Source organism: Chroicocephalus ridibundus, chromosome 1, assembly GCF_963924245.1.
Source record: "Chroicocephalus ridibundus chromosome 1, bChrRid1.1, whole genome shotgun sequence".
Taxonomy (NCBI): domain Eukaryota; kingdom Metazoa; phylum Chordata; class Aves; order Charadriiformes; family Laridae; genus Chroicocephalus; species Chroicocephalus ridibundus.
In genome coordinates, this window is record NC_086284.1 from 141718256 (window position 1) to 141734383 (window position 16128).

General features: G+C 43.6%; 1 protein-coding gene across 1 annotated transcript; it reads right to left on the reverse strand.

Moving 5' to 3' along the window:
- Nucleotides 1-126: 126 nt before the first annotated feature.
- Nucleotides 127-11747, reverse strand: LOC134510166 (uncharacterized). The gene is made up of 2 exons (XM_063323168.1): nucleotides 11726-11747; nucleotides 127-890 (listed from the first exon to the last, which is right to left on the reverse strand). The coding sequence occupies exons 1-2, from the start codon at nucleotides 11745-11747 to the stop codon at nucleotides 127-129; spliced, it is 786 nt and encodes a 261-aa protein (XP_063179238.1).
- Between the last annotated feature and the right edge of the window lie 4381 nt (nucleotides 11748-16128).

A 16128-nucleotide genomic window follows, 5' to 3' on the forward strand; every position in this document is an offset into this window, starting at 1 on the left:
AGCCCCATGTCCCACACGGCATCGCAAAAGCTTTTATTGCGCCTGTAGACCGTAGAGCTGGATTTGGCCTTGCACGTGTCGCAGCCCTTGCCTTGCCGGTGTGGGGCAAGAGCTTCTGCTTTCTTCTCAGTTGACAGCAGCAGTGGCACGGGCCGGTGCAGCCCTTTGCCTGGGGCATCTCTTCTTACCCTTGGTCGTGTTCTTCTTGGAGGGCGAGGCCACGCGCGGGCTTTGGGGGGCAGCCCTGCGGCGGCGCCTGGGCACTGCAGCTCCTCGCGGGAGCTGCTTGAGCCCAGCGCACTTCTGCAGCGCCGTCTGCAAGTGCGATGGAGAGATGCGCTTCTGCTTGCTCTTCTTGCAAATCATGCCAGCCACGTCCATGACCTCGTGCGTCACGCACTGCAGCACCGCAGCCAGGTAGACGGGGGCCCTGGCTCCAAAGCGCTCAGCAAAGAGGCCTCTGCGCAGCTGCCTGTCGACGCGGCTCACGGGGAAGAGCAGCCCGGCCCGGGAGGAGCGGGAGGAGCGGCTCTTTCTGGCCTTTGCTTCGCTGCCTCCGGAGGGGCCCCCAGAACATGTCGCTGGGAGCTCCCTCTCCTGCTCAGGCCCCGTGCAGACCTCCTCTGCCCCGAACATGCTGCTCGCAGCTTGCTCCCGCAGGTCTCTCCACGCCGCGCCTTCCCGTGCCCTGCCTGCCTTGCCCGCCTGCCCTGGCTTTCCTCGCAGGCCCCGGCTGCTGGTTCCTGTCTCCGGGCTCGGGTGCCTGCGCCGGGCCAAGCCTTGTCCTGGCAGGGCGTCCCCACCTGCTCGGGCCTTGGATCTCCCGGGCAGCGGGTGTGAGGGCTCCTCTCGCCTGGCGGGCACCAATAGGAAAGCACTTCCTCTGTGACCTCACCTCTCTGCTAGTGACATCATGCCCGCTGGCTCCGCCCTGCGTGGCTGAGCTCAGGCAGCAGCTCTGCTCCTCGGCTCCGCTCCCCTTTTCCATGGCAGAGGCTTTCCCAGCGCTTGGCGGGGGGGAGGCCGCTACGAGGCCCAGCGCTCTCCTCTCCTCTGCCTCCTCCTCCCTGCCTCCCTGCCCCGCCACACCTCTCCCTGCAGCCCTGGCCTCTCCCCTCCACCCCCAGCCCACGTTGCCGCTCTTAGGGACAGGACCTCCTTCCTCCTGGCAGGGCATGCCAGCGACACGGGCTGCCCAGACATGGGTCCCATCGCGTGTTGATTAGCTCCATGGGTGGAGACTCCACAACCTCTCTGTGCAATGCCCCCGAGCCTTCTCCTCTCTGGGCTGAACAGCCCCAGCTCTCTCAGCTCTTCCCTGCAACGAAAGCCCATGTTTTCCCGGGATGCCTTCTTAGTCTTCCAATGCCTCCTTCCCTTCTTATTCCCCTTGCCTCTCCTCCCCTGTCAGGCAGGGCAGGGTGGAGAGTGAGCCAGCCAGAAGGAATCCCAAACCAGCCCCGACGCCTGCTGTGGTTTACAAAAACACAGGTACCTGGGGTGTGACTGCCTTGGGCAGGTGTGTCTGGGCAAGGCTGTGGAGGAGAAATGCCTTGAGAACATCTCAAGGACTGCAGAATATTCCTGTCTGCAGCGCTGTGTCCCCTCTACTGTACCCCAGAGGCAATGCAGGCAATGTGCTTTGCCTGGATTTGTATCCTGAGGTGTCTTCAAGTGCCTTCCATCAAGATAAATGTCTTTCAAACATCCACTTTTCATTTCTGCACATTGGGCCTCCTGGGCTTTTTGTAGCGGGATGGGTAGGGTTTCAGATGGCACCGAGGCGTCATTTTTTCCTTTTTCCTGCTGTTTTTTTTTTACTAAAAGTTCATTCCAACATACCATTTAGGTACTTTGGATGTGCACTCCCTCCTCACGTTGCCCAAAGTGGTTTCACACTTTCAACTCAAAAAGTAAAGCCAGGTCTTCCCCGTGGCCCCATCTTCCTCCCACGTTTGTTCAAATGTTCCACTGTTTGCTCTTGCACTCCGTGATTCGGGGACAACTTTGTAAGTGTATGTGGCAGCCTGATGAGATGCAGAGGCTGTGCCTGTCCAAGGGTGGCAGCTGGACTTGCTTTCCTTTTTTGCAGGCTAGCGCTTGCAGAAGTGTGGAGGAGATAAATCATGCTGCTTCGTAGAAGAGCAATATCTCACAGAGCCAGAGCTGTACCTTTTTCTGGTGTTCTGGGAATAGTTGTGGAGTCTTGGAACCACTCTCTGGGATGACGGAAAGATGAATATCCTCCGTGCATGAGGTCATTTTGTAAATAGAGTGCTTTCCAATGCCTGTACCACTAGCAGGAATGCTCTCCATTTTATATTTGGCTTCTGGCATTAATAGTAAATTCTTGTTGCTTTCCCATTTCCCCAGATTTCTTACCATTCTTACCTATCTGATTTTTAATGGCTCAGTCTGTCTTAGCTGTCACAGTTCCAAATTCCTGTCTATGATCCCTGCTTCCTTTGTGGCATTGTTTCTTATATGTAATCCACAAATTGAGGCTCCTGTTAGTCATGATCTTCAAGAATATAATGAAAATATCTGGGTGTCAGTATTTTACAAATCTACTGGATTCGGTTTTCCCAGCTTTCTTTAGCATATTGGAAAGTAGAAATCTACCTTTAACATTAATATCCAATATTCCCAATGTCATATGATTCAAACAGCTTGGTTAAAATACTTATGAAGCCACAACAGAAATTACAATTGAATCCTTGAGCTGTTCTCCTCATAACAGTCACCTGTCTAATAAAGGTATCACTAATTTCTAGGTTTTGGGAAGATAATGGTCTGCAATATAGCTTTTGCCCCAGCTCTCATGGAACTGAGTCAATTTGTTTGTTAAAAAGTAGCTTCTTCAGGGTAAGTAGAATGCACGATACGGAGACGGTGCTGATTCTCCATATATGGAGGCTGGGGCCAACCACCCAGTCTGGAAGAGTGAAATGCCTTCAAATCTGGGGCACAAGAATTAAGATTTGCCATTTTACTAATCACTCTGAAAAAAAAAAAAAAAGCCTTAAAAATCTGCTTGCAGAGACCTCACAGGAGGAGAGCATTAACGGTGTTCTGAAATATGAACGGGACGACGGCACCCACAGCAATGCGTTTGAGGAAGAAACCTTGTCACAGTTCATGCGTGCAAAGCACTGTTACCTTTTTGTGGCAAAATGACAGGAGGAAACAGCTTCAAATTGCTCCAGGGGAGGATTAGATCAGATATTAGGAAAAAATTCTTCACCAAAACGGTTGCCAAGCATTGGCTCCCCAGGGAAGTGGACGAGTCACCACCCCTGGAGGTATTTAAAGGACATGTAGACATGGCGCTTAGTGGGCATCTTACTGTTAGTTTAGCGGTGGGACTCGATGATTTTAAGGGCCTTTTCCGACCCAAATATATTCTATGATTCTGTGACCAGAAGGTGGCAGCAGATCAACACTGACACTCTCCAGGATCCCTCCGTTCCCTTTACGAGATTCCCGGTTGTTTTGCTGTGCCACAAAGGCAAACTAATTAAGAATTGCTAAGTACAGGATGCGTTTTTAAGTTTAAAATCCTGCTGGTTTAATTGTTACGTCACAAAACGTGTATTTTCTAGTAAATACGACTTTTCAAGTACGTTGTTTGCAGGTCCTCTATATGTGAGCTTTCTATAGTCGACATCCAAAGCAATGAAAAGCTATCCACATGTACCCTATGTATTTTTTGGAGGCAAATACTGCATTAAACTGCAGATCGTTGTAACAGAAATCTTGAGTTTGGAATGAATGGCATCTGAATGGAAATATGTATGAAGAGGCATTTGAATAAAGAACGGAAAAAGAGATACAGACATGGCATGCCTGAATTGGTGCAGAAAGTTGTTATTCAAATAACTAGAGAACAAGGACTGCAGCAATTTAAAGCCATATAGATAAGGTGACAAAAAGCTGAAAATTAGCCTTGCAGCCATAAAATACTCAAGTAGGAAAATAAAGAACACTAAGACTCAGCAATTTTTCCCCAGACTTGCAAAGGGCAAGAGAGGATAGTCAGAAAAAAGATCCCAGTAAATATCTACTCACGGAAGATGCAAAAGGTACAACAAAAATTCAGTGAATAATAATTAATAATGACTGCCCATCAAGAAGACCCTTGAGACACATGATGAGAACTTAGCAGTTGCTGACAGCACTTTTCTGTGGCACTATTATTCCTTCCTACATTACTTGGAAAAACATGCATTTGCACTTGTGTATATGAGAGAAGAAGTGAAATCCTTGGCAGAAGGAGCATCAGTGAAATCAGTTTTGCTTAAAATAAAAATCACCTTCCCCTTCCAGAAGGATTCACGTAGATAACATAGCTTTTTTTTTTTTTCCCACAAGTAGGAAACTAGGAACAAAGCATAAAAATTTAAAGCACAACTTTTACCCCATAAGTTTCTCCCATTTTCTTTGATTTTTCCATTTTATCCTACACACTACAAGGAATTCCATTTTAAAAAACTACTCGCTGATATGCACATTTATAAATTAAAATTTGCCTGGAAGACAACTGAGGATAACCTAGTGCTTCCATCTTCAGTCTCTTCATTTTAGCTGTTCTTTATGTCTTTATGCCTCAGTGCCCAAAATTCCATGCACCAGAAAGGTTCAAAAAGATATGAAGTCAGGGAAAACCAAATGTAAATAACAGGAAAAAATCTCCTAAAAGCAAAGATTTACTCGACTGTGCAATCATCTTCTGTGTGAAAATAGTGCAACACCCATTTTAATGGCATTGCAAAGTATTGAATACCGTAGTAGAATAAATTCCCTGGTCTAGTCCAGCTGTGAGGGAAGATAGGGAAGGACACCAGATAATATGGTGCATTTTGTTGTTAGTTTCTAAAATTTTTTCTGTCTGAGAGAAAACATGGCCTCAGACTGTGTGTTGCCTTCCTCCTACATAGAGCTACGCAGATCATATGTCTAATAGTTCAGTGGACAAAATGTAGATCCTGCCATAGGATCATGGTATCATCCCACCAAAACATCAAGTCACCTGGAACTGGTTGTTACATTTAAGTTTTTCCACCCCTGGAAACAGTTATTATTTGACCTGTACTGTTTTTTATTTTGTTTTATTTAAACTCAAGATTTCAAATAATTCTGGCTTGTATAAAACATGCACTATCATGCACATATATGTACATATGTGGCTTTTTTTTTTTTTTTTTTCAGATGAAAATGAAAAGAGCAGCATCAAAGCCCAGAATCAGCCTCCGAAATTCAGGGGCAATGCGTCTTGGTCACCTTTCCAAAGTACTCAACCCACAGTAATACTGCAAGACAGGCCCATTTGATTTGTCTGCGGCACCCAAGTGCCCCTGATGCTCCTTCCAGTTCAGCTCAGACTGCAAACCCAGCCTACATCATTGGCAGCACTCAGTGTTTGACTGCCAAGAGACGCCTGGAGCAATCAAGGGCAGGACAAGCCCAGCTCTGCCTCAACACTTCCTGAGAGCAGCTGCTTCAGGTGGGGGCAGCACATGCATTTCCCCGGACAAGATTTTCACAATTACATTCAGAAAGCTAGACACCAAGGGCAAGCAGTTTCTGGAATACTGAAATGACTGAGAAGCACACCACCAATTTCAAAGAAATCCATGTCACTTACAAATTTCCTCGCTAAAAGTCTGCCAGAATCTTAAAACCGAGACAGTTGCTAGATAATTGCCATATATGCTTATTTACCTCTTTAAATGAATGGTCAGATTTTCAAATAGGAAGAATACCCAGAGCTTGGGAAAGTTGGAAAACCGTCATTTCCTTTTGTCTTAGGGGCAGGGGAGGAAGGGAGAAAGTCAATAAAGGTAGACAAAAGTCATATTAATGAACTTTTCCATCCACTTAGCATGAAGACAGCAACTCCAGTTAGTCTGATTTCAAAAAGTGCCTGGCACATGCTGCTCCCGCAAGTCAGATTAGTGTTCTTGCAGTGACTTGTTCCTGGGATAAAAACGTGCAGTCTCTGTCATCAGGATAATCTTTTCATCGCAAAGGATGAGCAAAAGAAAAAAAGGTTTATTAGCCTATTTTTCTAGTTGTAGGAGACAAATAGTCCCTCATCTCTTCAACTTTTTTATGTCCTTCCTCCTCCAGTCAGATTTTGACATTGTTTCAGAAACTGATACCAATTTGTGCTATTGGCCAAGAGGACATCTGAAACTTCTTACATTGAAATTTTCTAAGAAACAGTGGTCTTCTAATTAATCTCACGTGGTCCAGAGTAGCTCCAAGGAAACAGAAAGGTTTTTGAGCCTCTATTTCTGCTACATCCTTCACTTCCATGCATGAACAGATGATTTTCCTTAAAACTAGCTATTGTCAGAATGGTGTTTGTACGCGCAAAAAGTTAGGATGTGCTGGATAAGTGTTGCTGATGAGCATGGCTCACAGAAATACCAGCCTGCATCTAACACTGCCTGAACAAGACTAGTTTGACTGCAGAATGCCTTCAGAAGAGCAGCCCATAATCATCAGGCTTGAGAATCTAGAAGCTAACTGAAATGCAAATTTTTCTTACATCTTAGCTCCCAACTTCAAATCATGTTGTGACTCAGTTCCGTCAGTCACTTAGGGAGGATTTAATATCACTAGGATCAAAATATACTAGCACAAGAAGTATCACATTTGCGAGCCTGGTACAGGCACCCTGTTTTTCCATTTTCTGGATTTCGGCAATTATTCAAACTCAAAGACTGGATGACTGGAAGTCCCTTCCAGCCCATATGATTCTATGATTCTATGTTTCTATGGTTCTGTCAAAAAAGGAGATTGCCATTTATTTTAAATTTAATACAGTGCACATTTTCAGAAGGATTAAAAGCACATGAAATGACAAAACTACTGGACCCACATCTTACGCCCTGCAGATCACGCTAATTTAGAGCCAGTAGCTGAATACTGGAGCTCCTAAACTTGAGAATCACATATTTCCAGCTGCACTGCTCCTGCCATGTAAACACAAGCGCAGATCAGACTACAAGCTCTGGACAGTAAGTGTTATTCAGGCTTCAATCTGGATCCTTCCAAAGGGCAAGCAGCAGAACAGTGGAACAGCCTTCTTTGTTGGATGCTAGTGCTTTACTGCAGTGACAAAGGCAACTCATAGAATCATAGAATAGTTTGCGTTGGAAGGAACCTTAAAGGCCATCTAGCCCAACCTCCCCTGCAACGAGCAATCTTCAATCTTCAACTAGCACCTTGCAATCTTCAACTAGATCAGATTTCTCAGAGCCCCGTCCAACCTGAACTTGTATGTTTCCAGGGACGGGACATCTACCACTTCTCTGGTCAACCTGTTCCAGTGTTTCACCACCCTCATTGTAAAAGATTTCTTCCTTCTATTTAGTCTAAATCTACCATCTCTTAGTTTAAAACCATTACCCCTTGCCCTATCACAACAGCCCTGCTAAAAAGCTTGTCCCCGTCTTTCTTATAAGCCTCCTTTAAGTGCAGAAAGGCGACAATAAGGTCTCCCTGGAGCCTTCTCTTCTCCAGGCTGAACAACTACTCTCTCAGCCTTTCTTCATAGGAGAGGTGCTCCAGCCTTCTAATCATTTTTGTGGCCCTCCTCTGGACCTGCTCCAACAGGTCCATGTCTTTCCTGTGCTGAGGGCTCCAGAGCTGGACACAGTACTCCACGTGGGGTCTCACCAGAGTGGAGCAGAGGGGAAGAATCACCTCCCTCAACCTGCTGGCCATGCTTCTTTTGATGCAGCCGGGGGTACAGTTAGCCTTCTGGGCTGCGACTGCACATTGTCAGCTCATGTCCAGCTTTTCATCCACCAACACCCCCAAGTCATTCTTGGCAGGGCTGCTCTCAATCACTTTATCCCCCAGCCTGTATTGATACTGGGGGTTGCTCCGACCCACACGCAGGACCTTGCAGTTGGCCTTTTTGAACCTCATAGGTTGACCTGGGTTTGTCCAGGTCCCTGTGTATGACTCAGATGATTGCTGTTGCACATTTCAAAGCAATCAAGTATGCCCAATGCAGAAAAAAACAAACCTGTCAGTGTCACAGGTGTTGAAATGTATAGAGCAGATCTACAACCAGCAGAAGCAGACAGCACAGAGCAGATCTCTTTCACTTTTTTATAGAATGCTAACAGTTTTATATAACTGTCTATTTTAATTATAATTTAAAACAGGAGAGAGAATTGCAAACACAGCACCGGATCAATGAGCTGCGTATTTGAAAAGCGTACTTCCTTTCCACCAATATCACAGCACTCAGCAGGTGGCCTATACCCCTGCTGCAGTTACTCTCTCGTTCACAGATCCTTACACAAGGATCCTTCCCTGAATAAACATGAAACACCAAAAAATGTTTCTTGCTTTTTCATCCAACTCTTCATGCAAGAGAAAACTTCAAAAATACTGCCAGCAGACCACAAAGTCCTACAGCGTAAGAAAATAACAAGTAGAGACAACGTTGCATGAAAGGGTGGCAGAAGGAAAATAAAATGTGATGTTGAGGAGTCCTCATCGCGCATTAGAGCTCTGTATGAAAAAACAGAGCAAAGTGCATCCCAGTGAACTTTACCACTCAAGCATCATTATTAGATAAAAAGAGTGATTTTTCACTCTGTAAAGTTTTAATGCTGAGGGTTGGTCTTCTTTTCTGCTCAGGGAAACACCTACAAGGCAACTCCCCAACCTACTAAGAAGCATTGGGCTCAGACTACTTGGAGATTGCCCTGCTGACGTTTGCTTGTGTGTCTCAGAGGACAATGCAACAGTCCGGCAATAATGCAGCGCATTAAGTGCTGTCTGGTACAGCTTATTTTCTGAATACAAATTCATCAGGAACAATTTCCCATGTTCCTCATACCTTTCAATTCCATTTTAGAGAGACACTAAGGCAATTACTTCTGATTCTATTTAAAGCCTAGCTTGTCTGAAGCTGCAGGTGAAAAAAGAGCTCAACCGATGCCACATGTTGAAAAGAGATACAGTGACTTGGTGTATAAACATCAGAGCTCAGCTAACCAACATGCAACTTCTCCTTCTCCAGCAAGAGGAATAGATCAAACTCTAGAATACAGCTTGGTATCATCAAGTTCCTTGGCAACCATCTTTGCAGCATCTTTTTGCTGCATGTGAAGTGAATTACAGATGCAGCTTTTACCCAAAACACACTCCCTGAGACATCTGTTGCCCCATACCTGCTCCAGCCTGCTGACAGGTGATGTGCCTAGGGTCATCCTGCCAACGTGCCGCTGTTCCCTCTCCACTGTCTCCTCAGTACACTTCCCTGTCCCTCTCCTTATCAGCCATTGCCTGCAGCATTTGTCAGTATTTGACCTACTCTATTTGACGCAGGAACATCTATCCAGTGACAGTTTTGCATTTAGGTTCCTTTTGGTTACTGATTGCTTGTCAGTGCGCCTCGCACCACACCCATGGCCACCACTCCCGATTCCCGGCAGTCCCAGGATAGCTGGGGACGTCATTTGAAGAGCTGTGCGTGATTGCTCCTTAATTACTGGGTAATCATCCACAGATTATGAAAACTGTAATCATTGTTTATAATGATGCTATTCCTGCACATCTTGTAAGGGTGGTTTGGCACTGTTGTCCAAGAGACGCAGGGGAAGATCCTACGGCTGCAGCATCATCTCCATACCACCTCTGCTTTGGACTGTGGTTGGAGGGCCTCATTCCCCTCTGTACAGGAGAGTCCTGAGTTATGTGTCAGGACTGTTCTTGTGTTCCCTCAGGAACTGCTATTTTTATTTCCTCCTATGCAGCCTGAACAAGAGTAAGAAGGCTGAAACACAACAGGGTAATCCAGGATTATAATGAATATACATCTGGCGTTCACAGTAGCATGAGGAAACCACGTAGCCACTGACTGGTGTCACTGCAGTGACAAAGGTTTATTCTTTCAGTTTCAGGATGTTCTTTTACTGTCTGACTGTTGCCAGAGGGGCTCTGAATTCAGTAGTCTCCTCATCCACAGCAGCACCAGTCCCCAAGCAAACTAGTTGTAGACTGGAAGGTGACACAGCCTAGTTCTAGGGATCTTCAGATTTTCCTTCAGTTGTTGGTGGCCCAGAGCATTTGCTTCCAGCACTGATCAAACTGTATTCACTCCTTCAAAAGACAGATGATTTGTTCCTGTCAGATTCAGGCAAACCGAAAATTAGAGCAATCACTAACCTAACAAAGTGAAGGATTTGGGTGTTGTTTATATAATTAAAAGCACTTCTGCTGAAAATAAAGATACATACAATAAAATGCAGGCTTGGGCCACACCTAGACGTATTCTCTTATTCTATCTATTGCTGCAAATGTCTTTCTGAGGTGTTTCTCCGGTACAAAAAAGCAAATCTCCTACTTAGTGGTAAGCTGCCTCTAAAGACATAGCTTTCAGCCTAAGGCCTCCTTATAGAATCATAGAGTGGTTAGAGCTGGAAGGGCCCTTAAAGAGTTCCAATCCCCCACTGTGGGCAGGGATGGAAGGGGCACCTCCCACTACAGCAGGTTGCTTAAAGCCCCGTCCAACCTGGCCTTGGACACTTCCGGGGCTGAGGTATATGTTCAGTTATGCAGTTACATGTGAGGCTCTCTAGGAACACTGAATTCAAATTATATTTCAAAGCATTTCTTTGCTAATTTAAGGAACCTTTTTTTCTTTTTTTTGCATTGTGGCCTTATTTTTAGCAACTCAGCAGCTAGGAGAGCTAATAAATTCCTAAGATTTATAGTAGTGAATATAGAGAGATCGGGACACTAGTGTTTTTGCTGATCTTCTTTTGCTCTTAGGAAAGGACTTGGAATTGTAAGTTCACACAGAAGTAGTTTTCAAATAATATAACATGCTTTTAAGCTCTGTTCATGTCTTCAACATCCTTCAAGATCTACACAGAGCACTCCCATGAACACAAATGGCATCAACAGCCTCCCTGTTTTTTAGCTCCTTGGCTGAGCAGGATAGAGGTCCACTAATGTGAAATATACGTGCATTGTATTTGTACAATGGGGATCCCATCATCAGTTGGGCTCTTGCAAACCAAAATATTATCAGGTCAGGTAAAACAGATAGACAATGCTTTCTATGGCCTGAATGTGCTATAGATAAAATTCCAAAATTACCTTTGGGACTTAAAATTCACTTTTAATCCAGTTCTGGCCTTTGGTTGCAGATCTCACCAGCTGAAAGTAGCTTCTTTTTCTTGTAAGAGTGAAAACATCCAGTTTCCAGTATCAGATGAGTTTCATTGTTGGGCTGCTGTTGTTACCTAGTCAAGGGAGCTACTCATATAGTTCTGCTCTGCTGTCATGAATCTGCTGTGGTGCAGCCCAGTGCTTCTCTAACATCGGGTCCCAACTACAAGCTGACTGAGAAGGAACATTCTGGTAATTAAAGCAAGGAAATAGGAATCTGCTTTACACTTTACATTTGACACATTTTGATCAAGATCTAGACTCTTGACTGCACTTTATTTCACCTTTCCAGTCTATAGGTTGAGACAACAAAATTAGGATGACCCATATTGTACTTTGGAACTTCCATGTCTTACCTAAGCCTTTCACACTGAGGTCATTGTTGGTCACTAGCCCACAAGCAGACTGCAGAGCTCAAATTGCTCAGTATGAACTGCAGGTTTTCAGGTTAGTAACAAGAAAGAGTGACTCCACTGAGAGATGTAAATATATTCCTCCAATTGCTGCAGAGAAAACTAACCTTCCTGAATATCAAATATCATGCTCCCATATTCCCTGCTGTAACCGAAGAACATTCAAAAGGAGACAACAGAGACAGTATCTCTATTGCTAAATACATCTTCTTTAAGGAGGGATCTCTGATCAAACTGTGTGATGCTAAACATCCGGTGTCCACCAACTTAAGGCTCTAGAACAGATTGGAGTGGCTGAATTGCACAGTGTCAGGCCAAGGTCTCCTCTGTAAATGCAGAAGTAACACAAGGGCTTTGCTGCAGTCCACAAGGTTAAATGTCACTTGTCCTGAGGTGCACAATGGAGGCATGTGGGGGTGACTGTAAGTGCAAAGCCTACTGACAAAGCAAAAAGGGTACCTATCATATTCTGGTCCAACCCATCATGATTATCAGTAGTGCCATGCCATGAATTCCCTGCCATGTACTAGTTGCCTGTCATGAATCATCAAGTAGTTCCCCGCCATGAATTATCTCCAGAACTGTACTTAGGTTTCTTCCTGGAAGGAACAGGTTGGTTCATTCCAAAATAGTTCCCTGTGGTCAATCAACCTCCATGCAGGGTGGACAAACTAATAGCCAGGTCATGGGAGCCAAGTGGTCTAACAGTGCAGTTAATACCCAGAAGGTGAGGTGTTAGCTGAAGGGACAAGGGATGACCATGTGGCAGTGGTGCTGCGTGAAGGTACACAGGGGTGGAAAGGTCGTAAAACCCTCCCAGGGTTTTATAGCACCTAAGGTGTTTCTCCTGGAAGACGCAAATTCTTCAAGGGAATGAGCTGTGTGGTCATCCCACTTGTTGGCAAAAGTGACATGGACAGACAAAGTGATTTGAGCTGCAGAGTCTTTGGTCCCTGGTCCCTGCAAGAATGACTGGCTCTTTAGGCCGAATGGGGAAGGTTGCAAAAGCCGTTTTTTGGCTGCCTGAAGAGTCACTCTTCAAGGCTTCTCCAGCTTCCTGTTACTTACAGATTAGATCACTGAGTGATGCCCCTTGCAAAATTACAGTGGGTACCACAGCAGGTGCATGTGGCTACCGCAGTTGTTTCATATCACCAAGAATAAGTTTTCAGCAGCCTCTAAGTCTTTGTTAGACAAAATAACACACCCAAAAAATGTATTGTACTAAGTGGAAGTCTTGGAATTGCAAGGCATCTGATGGAGCCATTACTCATGCATTGCTCAAAAGACTGGGAAATCCAGGCCTTAAAGTGCAAAGAGGGATGACATCACTTTATATGGTATCTCATGTCTTTAAGCTACCGATACTCCTGAATCACTGGAAGCCCAGACAACCATATTAACTAGTTCTCAGCTTATCCATGAGATCATCTAGTCTTTGTAGTGTTTTCAATTAGAAGTTTCATGATCAAGATGACTTGTTACCTGCATGTGGTAGTCCACTTGTCTTTATGGTTGTTTGGTAGTGGTTCACTGGACTATGCAACCAGGGAGCCATTGCTCTTAGGCATCTCTTCCGACTCGATTCTAGCTGATGCTATAGTGAGCAGTGGGAATCTTTCCTGGCTCATGGACTAACTATAACTTCAACCTTAGCGTACCTTGTGAAATGGAACATATGTCTATTGGCAGGGATCATCCCAGAGCAGGAAAAGCAACAATGTTTTTAGGTCTCAAGCCTAGTTTTCCTGTGTTTGTAAAATATACCATTGACTTACAGAGTTTGAATTTTTCCAAGAAGGCAAAATCAAGGGGATCCCATGAAATGGGAGATTGTTGTGTGGGCTGGTGTAGGGGTTGGTGTAATGTTCTCTTTTTTTAAAAAAAAAACCTAGTATGAAACCCAAATGAACTCCTTTAACCATTGGGACTGGGAAGTTATTTAGAATCTGAATCTGGAGGGAACTGATTATGATTCATTTTATTTGTAATAGAATCCAAAATTTGAGATGCTGACATTTCAAACAGGAAGCTCTCAAATCTGTTTACTTGTTTTAATTCAATTACTGTTTGCCTTTTTTAAAGCCCTGTGCATCAGTCTGCCTATCTCCACCTAAAGTAGCAGAACAGTGTGAGTAAGGGAACAAGGAAAATAATGAAGACAGGAAAAGTTTTCTGCTGAAGAGAAAATTATTTTTACCCTTTAAAAGGCTCTCTGACACAAGTTTTCGTCCATTGTGATCAAGTGAAATACATGTTCGTGGTCCCTTAAGACAAAGGTCTGTAATAACCAAATCTTAAATTAAATCAGTATGTCATTGGTTCCAGAATTTAAGCTAATTCAGAATGGCAGCAATATAGTTACTGCATCAGAATCACATTGTCCATAGATTGTTGGGTATTTTATTTTTTGACAAATTAAATTTTGATATCAAATGGGTCATTTAAATACAGTATATGTAATACTTATTAGATCAACTAAAGCAATAGGGAAAGGTAGTTATTTTTTTTACTGCTCTTCTTGACCTTATCTTCTGTCCTTCTCATGATGTGTCCCCTTAGTTTCTCTGACAGGCTTCAAATTCCTGTTGTTTTTGAAGAAAGATCGATTACTAGTTTTGATTGCCTTTGTTAGTCTTTTTAGAATATTTTTTTCGTCTGCCTTGCTATGTTTACGTCCTCCTATTTTCATCATTTAGACACAGCAGGGGTTTTTCAAGGATGTCTATATAAGTTATGCTTTCTTGATCAAGAAAAATGGATGATATTTCAAGTGTCTCATGCCATATGAGGTTGTAATACTTAATTTTTCATAGGCAGGGCTAATATATATTCCAGAAAGTTGATGTTGACAGCATACTAGTTAGTTTACTATCAGTCTATCTGTAACAAAGATCTTGCAACGACTGAACAGTGTGCTGTTTATTCTTCTCCATATTAGTGTTACAATGCTTATTACCTGATCTTTATTATTAGAGAAAGTGAGCAATATCAGAAAAATATTCCGTTCAACATGAAATGATACAGCATGCTCTACTAACCACACTATGAGCTGCCTGTTGCCAGCAAACATTATGAGAAATACCACCACTTGCAAACCTAAAAGCTTGCAGATGGGGATATGCCTTGGAAGAGTGGAAGGCTGTGGAGGCAAATTCATCCAAAGTATCTAAATTCTGAGACATATACAATACTATTCAGACATATGTTAGCTTCTTAAAACAAAATGTTTTGTCAGAGTGGGTTTCATAAATGTGTTGTGGAGAAGCATTTCTCAGATTACGATAGAATTTCCTGAGAAAATCACAGTCTAACAAATAGCCTGGGACTATTGATGAGGGCATTTGCGTAAGTGAAATGGAAGGTGAGGCTCTGGCTCCATATCTACCTGTTTTAAAGAAAGAAATTGGACAATAAAACAGGTATTGTAGTGTGGGGTGGATTGTTTGTAGCTCATCTCAAGTGAAGTCATGACTTAGAAAGTACTCTCAGTCCTTAAGTGTTATGCAAATATAAAGTGGAGACATAGAAGAGAAACAAGTAATTATGTATTACTCATTGTTCTGGAAAATCCAAGGCTTCACTGCTGAAAGCTGTTCATATTTCCACTGAACTTCCTGCTATTTCTCTGACACAAAGGAAAACAGGCATGACTTAGATCTGTATTGACAGAGAATTTGAGTGTCTTAACTACACTTTCAGACTATGCAGTGTTCTGCATTGCAAACAGATATTCCTTGATGTTCTTATTTTCTAATTTGTGACTGTATCTGGTGTCTAGATTCTGCACATACAGCTATACTGGGCATTTTGGGACAGAGTAGGGACATCTGAGGTGCTCTACACAAGCTCTACACAAGGGGTATCAGAGACGGGCTAGTCACAACCTCATAAAATTCTCTGTTGTGAGTGCAGTGTACATGCAAAACACTGAACTTAACTGCTCCCAGAAAGTGAGTGGGATCAGTGTTACTCAGAAGACTCTACTTTGCCCTGTCATGTATGTGTGTTCAGTGTAAAAAGAAGTAGAGGACGGGTGCATCTGACGTGATAAAATGGATTGGCAAATTCAGCTTTATTTGAAAGAAAACTGACTTGTAAAAAACGTGTTTCCAAAGCAACTGTAACAATCATCCCCTCTGACACATCCACAGAAAGAATGGAGAAAAAAAAAATGGTATGTGTATATAAAGTTTCTTCTTAAGGGAGTGCAAATGCAGTAACTTTCTGAAGTCGTGACTGAATGAGTTGAAGACATGTTGATTCTCTGCTGTCCAAAGACCATGCAACATGACTTTACTTTGAAAACTAAGTTTACGTGTGATACTTAAGTCTGTATTTACATTGTTTTGGTCTTGAAGTGCATTTGGCACTGTTCCTCATTTCATCAATTTTCTAGCCAAACTGTGATCTCCAATTACATCTTTCCTTACGCCAGTACAAAGCAGTGCCAGTCTAAAGTCAACAGATTGGTTTATATGACATCCAGTATCAAGTTATCTTCTGTTGT